General features: G+C 45.5%; 1 protein-coding gene across 2 annotated transcripts in view; it reads right to left on the bottom strand.

Moving 5' to 3' along the window:
* The window catches only part of DPP6 (dipeptidyl peptidase like 6), an 814,558-nt gene that overhangs the window by 377,030 nt on the left and 425,488 nt on the right, over positions 1-12,040 (bottom strand). For both annotated transcript variants that reach the window (XM_069587190.1, XM_069587191.1), the window contains exon 2: positions 1,194-1,308. In XM_069587190.1, coding sequence (XP_069443291.1) covers positions 1,194-1,308 — 115 coding nt within the window. The remainder of the gene's footprint in view (positions 1-1,193; positions 1,309-12,040) is intronic.

Here is a 12,040-nt window from a genome sequence, read left to right as displayed (position 1 = left end):
TTTCTCGTGGTATCTTTATTGAGTCTTGGTTCCAGGGCATTTGCTGTCGTTCAGCTGGTCAGTTGTGTCTGACTCTTTCTGACCCCATGGACTGCAGCACACCAGGCTTCCCTGTCCTTGACAATCTCCTAGAGCTTGCACAAACTTAGTCAGTCAGGAAATAGCAACCCACTCCAGTATTCTTGCCTGGAAAATCTCACGGATAAGGGAGCTTGGTGTGATCTGGGGTCACAAAAAGCTGGGCATGACTGAGTGACTTAGCAATAACAGCAGCAATAAATTAGAGCTAAACATACCTGAAAATTTGCCTGCAATTTTTGTACCTGTCAAAAAATGCATTTTTTCCATCATAAAGTCTCATCCCTGTATAGTCTACTTATCGAGGACTGGAACAACCTTTTTGTCCACAGAAGTTGACACTTAATACAACAAAGGAGAATGGATAGTCATGCACAGTTTATATACAGCAATAATGCTTTCCTATCATGACCCCAGACGTTTATCTTATGGGCAAAGGCTTTCTTCTGTCCTAACCTCACCACTCTCCTGCTGCTAAATTCTCTCCTCTCCATGGAAGTCCAGCTTCACACATGACTTTCTCCATGAACTTTCTCATGAAGGGTTTTATCTCTTTCTTCTCAACTTCTATACAACTTATATTTGAAACTTTCACTAATCCATGCCTATATATGTTTTTTTTTTTCTGTAGACTTTTGCTGACAATTTTTGTGAGTTTTTCTTCCCTGAGAAATTTCTGATTCTATTTCATGCTTCCTTTATTTCATCAGTAGTATCTAATAAGTAGCTTATCCTTAGCTCACACTTAGTATATGTTATTTTAATAATGTTAATTCATCCCTGATAGAATACCCAAGAATACCATGAGACATATAAAATCATTACATTTATAAGGGCAAAGTCTTTATTTAAGCTGATCAAGTATAAACAAATATTTGTGAATTTTAATACGTGCCAAGAATTTACCCTAGTCAGGAATTGTCTGACAAATCCATAGCATGTACAATGGATCTTTCTCACTGAATGCATATTACATCATTTTACCAAATGGCACAATGAGAATTAGAATCAAGGGGACATAAATTACACAGCAGGCTGTTAGGAAAAATTCGCCAAGTAAAATCATCCCTCTCTCCCTCACAGCAACTTGCTTTCCCAGGAATACACGTAAGTACCTGGCGTCAGCAGTATCACCGAGGTGACGATCAAGGAGCAGATGACCAGGATAACAAGCAGCGCGATGGCTATTCCTTTCCAGTTTCTCTGTGGAGGGTTACTCCCCACGAGCTCCTGAAACGACAGCACAAAAGAGAAATCTGTGAGTCAAATCAGGAACTAAAATAACCAAGTAACCACACTTCAGTCAAGTCAAGATCTCGGGTGTAGGCTTCCATGGCGGCTTGGTGGTAAAGACTCTGCCTGCCAAGGCAGGAGACGCAAGAGACGTGGGTTCAATCCCTGCTATGGGAAGATTCCACATGCCTCGGAGCAACTAAGCCCCGGACCACAACTACTGGGCCTGCGCTCCAGGGCCCGGGAGCCACGACTACCTAGCCCACGCGCCGCAACTCCTGCACTCTCACTCCCCAGAGTCCATCCTCTGCAACAGGGGAAGCCGCCGGTGCCAAACGCGTGCACTGAAACCGGGGCGCGGTCCTCACTCCCTGCAACTAGAGAAAGGCCCGCGCAGCAAGGAGGACCCAACACGGCAAAAATAAATAAAGAGCTCAGGGGTATTCTCATCCCTGAAGCGGAGATCAGTTCCTTTCTCTTCCTTCTGCCTCAGGGTCCAAAGGACCCAGGCTCCCTTCCCCCATCTTATGGCAAAGCTTTATCTCAAGAAGAAAGTGATATTATGTTATGTTTACAGCCTTTTCTGTAACTTAACGCTTTTCCACCCAACAGACTTGGTTCCACATTACAGGGTGACTGACTATGGAGTTTCTCATTGCAGTCAACTTATTAAATGCCATCAGATCAAACCCAGGTATGATACAATTTCCAGCCTCAACCTCTCTCATCTTTCTCTTCATTGACACCCACACTGTGAACTTCTATTTCAGCTATGAAACTCAAACGTTTATTTAGCACATACTAAATGCCAATGTTAATCAACGTCTGCCTACTTCTCATCATCTTGTACCTTCTTCCACCTACAGCTCCTCAAATAAAGCTTCAAGGTTTCCCAGGTCTCACTTCACTAGGTAGCCCATCTATCCCTTTTCTGGGTTTTTAGTCCCCTCCACAGAGCTGTATTTGTATTACAGCAGGTACTGAGGGCGAGAGGAGGGATCTGGAGACACAGCTAAGGATAATAAAGATTTACTAAATCTAGGAAATTAATCCAGCATGTTAGCTCCTGAGACCAAACTCGCAATTTCAAATCAGTATGATGACATAACTTACAGTCCAAACTAGGACGCTTGGGGAGACAAAGGGGGTGATACTAATAAGCAATAACAAATACAATAGTTACATATCAATAATAATTATTATTAATTATGCAAGAGTGACAGGAACTCTCCAGGGCAAATTTAAGCATAAGGCCACACCGCAAATGAACTACTCACTACTGTCTATACATAGATCACAAAATATTCTCTCCTGTAGTACCCATGACTGCAACTCATATTAACTGCAAGTCAAAATGCAACAGAATGGAGATAGTGTCAAAAAGTAGGTAATGTGAGGCATAGATACACCTTTATCCCAGGCTGAAAGTTCATTAGAATGTTATCAAAAGGCTGCAAATCAAAATGAAGAAAATATTCAACCACAGGACAGGAAATAATTAACATCTGACCTTCAAATATTTAATACTGGCTATCCAGGCTACAGAATTAGGAAAAAAATTGACGCGAGCTAATTAACACTGGCCATCCAGGTTTGAGGACCATCATAACCTGAGCAGGAAAGAGTGCTACAGGTTTTAGAAATTTTGACCAGCATTCTTATGTGCCATCGAGAACTTAATTTGCCTATTAAAAAGTGGCTTTCAGCATTTAAAAATAAGACTAAACATAAGCATGAAATTATGACAAAATGTATACTGAGCCAATCTCCTTTCCTATTGGATAGAGCTTTCTATGCGAGGAAATCACTGGCCAATGACAAGAAGTGATCAGATCTCACTGACTGAGCAGCTTTTCATTTCACCTGAGTTTACAGAGGAAACAAGCCCTTCTCACCAAGAATGAGAAGAGCGTATGTCTTGCAGTAGCACACTCCTTACACTATCAGATGTGCAAGATCACTCACAGACCCAAAGCAGACATTTCTCAAGTACTGTTCAGATTAAATTCAGAGTCGACATCCAAAATTTGAACAATTTCATACTCTAGATCAATCTTTCTCAAGACAGAGAATAAGTAAATTAGTGGTATGGTCTTCATCAGCTCAAACAATGGATATCTTTAAAATTTTGCTTCTAATAAGAATAATCTCAGATTTGAAATTTTGTTTTAAACACATTTATTAACGTCTATGCAGAGTACATCATGAGAAACGCTGGGCTGGAAGAAGCACAAGCTGGAATCAACATTGCCAGGAGAAATATCAATAACCTCAGATATGCAGATGACACCACCCTTATGACAGAAAGTAAAAAGGAACTAAAAAGCCTCTTGATGAAAGTGAAAGTGGAGAGTGAAAAAGTTGGCTTAAAGCTCAACATTCAGAAAACGAAGATCATGGCATCTGGTCCCATCACTTCATGGCAAATAGATGGGGAAACAGTGGAAACAGTGTCAGACTTTATTTTGGTGGGCTCCAAAATCACTGCAGATGGTGATTGCAGCCATGAAATTAAAAGACACTTATTCCTTGGAAGGAAAGTTATAACCAACCTAGATAGCATATTCAAAAGCAGAGACATTACTTTGCTGACTAAGGTCTGCCTAGTCAAGGCTATGGTTTTTCCAGTAGTCATGTATGGATGTGAGAGTTGGACTGTGAAGAAGGCTGAGCGCCAAAGAATTGATGCTTTTGAATTGTGGTGTTGGAGAAGACTTTTGAGAGTTCCATGGACTGCAAGGAAATCCAGCCAGTCCATTCTAAAGGAGATCAGCCCTGGGATTTCTTTGGAAGGAATGATGCTAAAGCTGAAACTCCAGTACTTTGGCCACCTCATGCGACGAGTTGACTCATTGGCAAAGACTCTGATGCTGGGAAGGATTGGGGGCAGGAGGAGAAGGGGACGACTGAGGATAAGATGGCTGGATGGCATCACTGACTCGATGGACGTGAGTCTGAGTGAACTCCGGGAGTTGGTGATGGACAGGGAGGCCTGGCGTGCTGCGATTCATGGGGTTGCAAAGAGTTGGACATGACTGAGCAACCGAACTGAACTGATTAATATTAGATGTCCTTGTAGAAGTTTATATGAAAAGGACAACTAAAATAGTGTACAGAGACTTTAAAAAAAACCACTAAGACTTTTAGTTTGCATCAATTTTTTTTGCATCAATTTCTTGAGTGGCCAGGAGCATAAGTAATTTACTTGCAAAAATGCAATTGAATGAACGTTGCAGCAATGTTCCAGTAGACCTTTCCCTGGCCCAAGTACACTCACAGAATGGTGTCCAAGTCTGGGCTGAATATCGTTAGAGATAATGATGGACAGAGTACGTCCATAAAGAGGATACCAAAGATAGACACTGCAAAACGTCATATGAAGCAAGGCTAAGGGAAGAGTTCAACCTCAAAAATCAAATAGTTAGAGTCTCTATTTGAGGTATCACATGCAAGGGACAGAAGACTTCTGCAGAGCTGTAGAAGGCACAGTTGCCATCAAAAGGAAATTTCACGAAGACAAAATTATGTAAAACAAACAAATAAGACTTCGGAATTTCTAACCATTTGCATTGCTCATGACAGAGCGGGCTGTTTCACCAGAAAGTGAGGAAGGTGGATGAACAGCTCGCAAGGATGCAGGAGGGCCAGTCCAGGAAAGGAGGTGGAGAGGAGAGATCTTGAAAACTTCAAACAGGGTACCTTCTACGGTCACACAGGGCATGGGAAAGAAAGATGCTGAGATGGCTCGGCAAGTGGGAAAATGAATGAGGGTCAGTTCAGAAAAAGGACAAAGGCTCTGCTCCTTCATGCTCACTGGGCTAAGAAAAGATTTTGCAGAGAAAACCAATTCAGTATATATTATTAGATGGAAGAATGCAGAATAATATAAGCAAACAGGTGTTGATAGCAGAGTCTGCTTAGGTGATTCTGGATCATTGACGCCATGTCTTAAGTACAGAAGCATTACACTATCTTTCAGGCAACACTCTTACATTTAAAAAGCAGTGTCATTTCACCCTCAGAAAAGCAGACTGTCCTTACTAAATTCCGAATTTTATTTTCAAAAGTAACTTTTTAAACTACAGAAGCAATATCGCTACAAAAACCATAGAAACAAAGAGGAAAAACAGACGAACAACCTCGGCAGCCCCAAAAGAGCCCAAAAGAGCCCAAGTGTCCATATTCCCGTCTTCCTCTCCAGGGCTGATGTGTGTGCATATTCAGCTCTTACACGGGTATTTAACAATAACCAGAACATAGATCTGGTTTTTGAGTTAGAATGCAGAGTAACCGTGAACATCCAACCTGAGCATCTGATTTGGCATCCCAAATTCAGACTTCCTCATCTTAACTTGTGTAGGAATTGAATTATCAAAAATTTGAGCAAAATTGTTCCCGTTTCTCAAGAAGGGCAACTTTCCCCTGCAATGTTGAGCTTCGGTAGTGCATTTCTCAACATCATTAAGTATTTTTCGCCTAGAATGATGAGAATGAGGCTGTGATATATTCCCTGTTCTGTTTGGTACCACATGCATACCGTGGAGATCCAATAAAATTTAATTTACAATTAAACACTGGCCTGAGAAGGTGAACGAATCCCCCATCCATCCATCCATCCAATATTTATCCAAGGCTTACTCTGCCAAGCCTTGTTCTGTGAACTTGTTATGCATTGTTAGCAACTCGACAAGTCCAACAGCTTTCATTTTTTCCATATTCCTTTCTTGTATCTTAGTGTAGGGACGGGGGCAAACAATAAACAGACAAACCCACCAAGAAAGCTGCCTCCCCTCTGTCTTCACCTGCAAACGTGGAGGAAAGGCCACGTGAGGACAGAGAGAAGGCGGCTGGCTGCAACCCAAGGAGACGGCCCTCACCAGACCCAGCAGCTGGGGCCCTGACCCTAGACTTGGGTCCCTGGAACCGTGAGAGAGAAATCTGTGTTTAAGCCACCTGGTCTGTGGCGGTGTGTTATAGCTGCTCCAGACAGAGTAAGACACGGGCTGACACCTGAAGGCAAGCAATTCAGGCAGAGGAAGAGGCAGTGTGCGCTCTGGAGTGGAGGGCGGCAGAGACAGTGGCCTGGGGGCCACGGGGATGAGGGTGGGGTGCCCACGCTGAGCAAGGAGGGTGGGCATGGGCGGCCAGGCAAGCAGGGTCTGGAGGCCACAGCACGGGGGTTGGTGTTTCCTCTACGGGCAAGGCATGTGAGCACCGCAGGGCATGAACCAGACTCCCACAAGAAGACCCCCAGGGGAGCTGCTACACGGAGGGAGAAGGGTGTGCCCAGAAGGGACCCACTAGGAGGGGAGATGGAGGTTTGTCCCAGGAGGCAGTGGCATGGGTTGTGAGAAGGGGTTAACCCTGGGCACATGATAGAAAACGCCAGTCAACAGTGCTATTCAGAGCAGAGGATACGCGACGGGGACATATTTATACACCCCTCCTCCACTTGGAGCCCCCTCTGAGGAGCCTGGCTTCTGTGCTCAAGCGATGTGCACCTCACTACAAAGTCCCCTCCTTCCCTCCACCTCTGAGCTAAGCCTCCCGCTCTCTGCTCACAACTTCCTGCTCCTGGAGCCGCCTCCTGCCCTGTCCCCATCCCCTCCCCACCCGCCCCCTCTGCAGCTTTGTGTGCAAGGCTTGATTTACGTTTCCTGACATTCCTCTCCAGCCTCATTTCAACAGGCAAATCCCTTCACACTCTTTAGTTGTCAGCTAAAATATCATCTCTGACATTTCAGGAAGCTTTGCCTGGTTTCACTGGCAGAGTCCATTATTCTTTCCAACTGGACACAAATGCCACAATTTGTAAATGCTCTTCTGTAACATTACTGCGCTACTAAATGGTGCATTCCACACGGGTTATGAGAAGGGGTTAACCCTGGGCACATGATAGAAAACGCCAGTCAACAGCGCTATTCGGAGCAGAGGATACATGACGGGGACACATTTATACGCCCCTCCTCCACTTGGAGCCCCCTCTGAGGAGCCTCATCTGCAGGCTGCAAGCCACTTAAGGAAGTTATCCTGATGTTCATGATCACGACGCCTGGTATGAAACCCAGGGCACCACAGCGCCCGGGGACTGTGGGCAGAACGGATGAGTGAATCTACAGATGCCTTTATGAGAAGGAGCTTTGGCATTTGCCTGCACATCTGTCAGAGACGCAACTGTTGACTGATGCAGAAAGTAAAGCGTTAATATAAGTCTGATTGCATGAACTATGCCATAAATAGCAATTGGTCCTAAAAGCCTAATGCAAACTGACATCTAAGGCTGCCAATTCCCTCGAACCTAGTGACGTAACTGTTGCTCATACTTATTTTTAGCTCAGACAGAAAGAAAACAAAGAACTAAAACCAAACAACCTTTTCCTGGGTCATTTGGTTGTTTTGAATATAAAATTCATCTTCCCGGAGTGCTATTATCTTAGCAGTTCCTAATCAGAGCTTGATATTTTCTTTGCCAAGGTCACAACATTAGTTACAGACCCCACGATGTCCTGTGAACTGATTCAGAAAAGACTCCGTTGGATGCTGACTCCCCTGCAGGGACCACCTGCGCCCTTACAGCAGGTCTGCTAGAGAGGCCCTCTGCTCTCTCTGCAAAAATCTGACATCTCTTTATTTTACTTATTTTGACCATGCTGAACAGCATGTGGAATCTTAGAGACCTGACCAGGGATTCAAGCTGTGTCCTCTGCTTTGAGAGAGCAGAGTCTTAAACCACTCGACGGCCGGGGAAGTCCCAATCTGCAGCGTCTTATCTCGTCCTGAGCTCCATGTACCTTCATTACACCTCATGCCTTCTGATGGGGAGTAGAGAATCAAATGAAAACTCAGGGGTGATTATTTAAACAAGAGACACCAAGACTGCAAAGGTGGAGAAAAGAAAGGAAGGGCGGGGATGAGGAATCTAGAGTGCGGCTGTCAGAGGATAAATGCACACGTGTCTGAAAGCCCATTAACGTCTGTAGATGCTACAGAAACCAGAATCAACGTTGCGTTACTATTGACTGTGATCCAAACGATGTCTGGGCAACACCTGACAACGTGATACGGGGAAACTCAAAAGCACACCAAACTTCCTGTCCTGGATGAAGAAGGTAAAGGGTGCAGAGACCACATTTCCTCCATCCACTCTCTTCACACCAGAAGCTCCAACAAGGGGAAATGAGCACTTTAACTTCTGTTGGGTCCCCGGAGTAGGGCGGTATAGGTTGCAGCTGAGAGACGCCACCACAGTGATGCAGAAATAACCACCTCGCCTCAAGTACTGTGTGCACTGTGGCTAAAGGGACACAGGGACAGCCAGCAGGAGTGAGACTGGAAAGACTTCCCCAGTGGCCCGGAGGTTAAGACTTCACCTTCCCATGCAGGGGGGCGTGGGTTCAATCCCTGGTCGGAGACTAAGATCCCGCACGCCTGCCAGCCAGAAAACAAGAACATGAAACAGAAGCAATCCAGTAACAAAACTCAATAAAGACTTTAGAAACGGGAAGAAAAAAAAATGGTGCACATTAAAAAAATATTTAAAAAACAACAGATGAGGCTGGAGGCTGACTTCTGCAGGACACTAGGGGTTGTCCTAAAGAAGCGCCCCATCCCGGGGGACGAGAGCACAGGAAACTTCAAGTCAGGAGCGACGGGGGTGGTGGGAGGAGGGCAGGGGCCACAGCGACAGCTGAGGTCCAGGCCTCGCCGGCTGCGACGGGGACAGCTGGCCATTGCGTGTTTTATTTCCCTTTGCTGAAGGCAGAGAGGTCAACCAGATGGCCCACTCACCAGGGAAGGAGGAAGTGAATTCAATTATTTTTCTCAGAATAATCCATCTTTGAGCTAATCAATTTCATCTTCTATCATCAAGCAGCTTTCCGAAGAAAACTAAGGCTAGGAGACTGGTTCTGGCTCTCAAAATGGAAATCAAAGCTGGGATATCACTAGACCCAGGTTTAGGTTGCTGATAGTTTAAATGTCCCCAGAGGACAGATGGGAATGGCAGCCCCGTGGAGACCGGGCATCCTTCACAAGGGGGACTCTCCACTCCCTGGAACACCCCCTCCCGTGACAGCGCGCCTGAGTCCTCTGAGCACTCTGGGCATTCTTGCTAGCTGTGAGTGTGAGGGATGGCTGAGTGCTGTGACCTTGAGACACTGATTGACGCTGATGCCACTAGTGACTCTCAACTGATTACAGGGCTGGGGGGCGGCTGGCAGCCACTCCTGAAAGACAGAAGCATCCAGTGATGTGTGAGCAGCGGGCAGGGCTCATGCTGGAGGGCAGAGTCTTACCCTTCAAAAGGCTTCTGCTGACTTCACTAATTTGAGGTTACATTTGGTTGACGGGCCCTTCTTCCTAGGACTGATGGTTCCTTATGAATCGTCATCATCTTAGTGATAGAGAGGAGCTGTCATGCCCCGAGTATCTGACCCACAGTCAGGTGGCCCTCCTTCCCCTGGATGCTCTTCACCATCTTTCTCTAGACTACAAGGACACCCCAATCCTTAGGCTGTTCTGAGTCCTCCACCACGTTCTTTGCCAGCCTTACTGACTGAGCTGGGATCCACTCTCCTTTCCTCTAATGAACTTGGAAATTCTGAAGTTGACTATTTGACTTAACGTGGCTTTAACCTAACATTGCTGTCTGAGGGCACAGCCCTTTAAAATCAAACCCACCACTGTTAGAGCAGCTGCCATCTCCGCCTGGGCTTCTCTGGCGGCTCAGGGGGTAAAGAATCCACCTGCAATGCGGGAGACCTGGGCTTGATCCCCGCGCTGGGAAGATCCCCTGGAGGAGAGCATGGCAACGCACTCCAGTATTCTTGCCTGGAGAATCCCATGGACAGAGAAGCCTGGCGGCCTACAGTCTGTGGGGTCGCAAAGAGTCGGACACGACTGAGTGACGAAGCGTGCATGCACGCACCTGCTACCTGCGGCTCAGCAGCACTGTTTGCAGAGCAAGCCCCTATCCTATAAGTTCTAGATGAAGAAGAAAAAACAGGTAAAATATTGACTGTAATTATCTGTCTTAAAAATTTTTTTCATTATTTTTACCCACAAATTCAACAACAGAGCTGAAATAATTTTATGCTCTTTAGTTTAACTGACAGTGTCTGACAGCTTCTTTATGAAATTAATTTAAAACGTTAAGTTATTCCTGTTGCAGTGAAAAGGAAAAAAAACAGGATTGAGTTTTTCTTTTTCCTTTCTCTGAGAACAAAGACAAAGAAAACAGTGAGCAGGCCTAAACATTCCTAGTTTTTAAAGCCTCATGGATTGTAGCCCAACAGGCGCCTCTGTCCATGGGATTCTCCAGGCAAGAATACTGGAGTGGGTTGCCATTCCCTTCTCCAGGGATCTTCCCAACCTAGGGATCAAACCCGGGTCTATGCATTGCAGGAGGCTTCTCTGCCATCTGAGCCACCAAGGAAGTCCTTTTTTTTTTTTTTTTTACTTTCAGTTCAGTGCAGTCGCTCAGTCACGTCCGACTCTGCGACCCCATGAATCGCAGCACGCCAGGCCTCCCTGTCCATCACCAACTCCCAGAGTTTACCCAAACTCATGTCCATCGAGTCAGTGATGCCATCCAGCCATCTCATCCTCTGTCGTCCCCTCCTCCTGCCCCCAATCCCTCCCAGCATCAGAGTCTTTTCCAATGAGTCAACTCTTTGCATGAGGTGGCCAAAGTACTGGAGTTTCAGCTTCACCATCATTCCCTCCAAAGAAATCTCAGGGCTGATCTCCTTGCAGTCTAAGGGAGTCTCAAGAGTCTTCTCCAACACCACAGTTCAAAGGCATCAATGCTTCGGAGCTCAGCTTTCTTCACAGTCCAACTCTCACATCCATACATGACCACTGGAAAAACTATAGCCTTGACTAGACGGACCTTTGTTGGCAAAGTAATGTCTTTGCTTTTGAATATGCCATCTAGGTTGCTCATAACTGTCCTTCCAAGGAGTGAGCGTCTTTTAATTTCATGGCTGTAACTGCCCCTAATCCTGCATGTCTGTAACTGAGTCTGCTTTCCTGGCCCCCAACTCTGCAGGAGCTACAGTTCACATTTCCTCCTTTGACTCTATGCTAAATACCTCCCCTATCTGGTGTTTACCCTGACAACACGCTTCCCCTTGTGGTTACACAGCAGAAAGAAGGTCGCAGAGCCACCAAGCCACCAGACCCTAAGACTGGGTTGCTGATGCCAGTATATGACTGAGTTTGAAACAGTGCAAGAGGACGAAGTCAAGCTCCTATCACCTTTGTTCCTCATCACCGACTCCTGACTAGGAGCCCTTGCCGTATATAAGCCCCTAGATGCCTCATGGGGTGGGGGCACAGTTCTTGAGACATAAGCCCACTGAGTTCCCCTCTCAGCGGCTGAGAGTGAAAGCCACCTTTCTATTTCCTCCAAATTCTCTCTCCATTTTTTTCATTCGGCTTCGGTGGGCAGAGAAGGTTGAGATTTTGGCTGGCAACTTTCCAAACTTCACAGCTTAGTCTGACTTGGACCTGTTTTGATAGACTGTTTTATAAGGCATCATGTTGCTCCATAAATCACAAAAGTAAGTGCACTGTGATCCGATCAAGGTCAGAGGAAATTTCACAATGTATCATGCTCAAGAGAAACCTCTTTCAGTAAAAAATATGGCTATGAAATTAAGTTGCAGAATTTAAAACTGAGCATTTGCATCTCACATTGCTGTGTATGATAATGTCTTAAAAGCATTTT

The sequence above is a fragment of the Ovis canadensis genome, chromosome 4 (genome assembly GCF_042477335.2).
Source record: "Ovis canadensis isolate MfBH-ARS-UI-01 breed Bighorn chromosome 4, ARS-UI_OviCan_v2, whole genome shotgun sequence".
Taxonomy (NCBI): Eukaryota; Metazoa; Chordata; class Mammalia; order Artiodactyla; family Bovidae; genus Ovis; species Ovis canadensis.
This window is presented reverse-complemented; position numbering and strand designations above follow the sequence as displayed.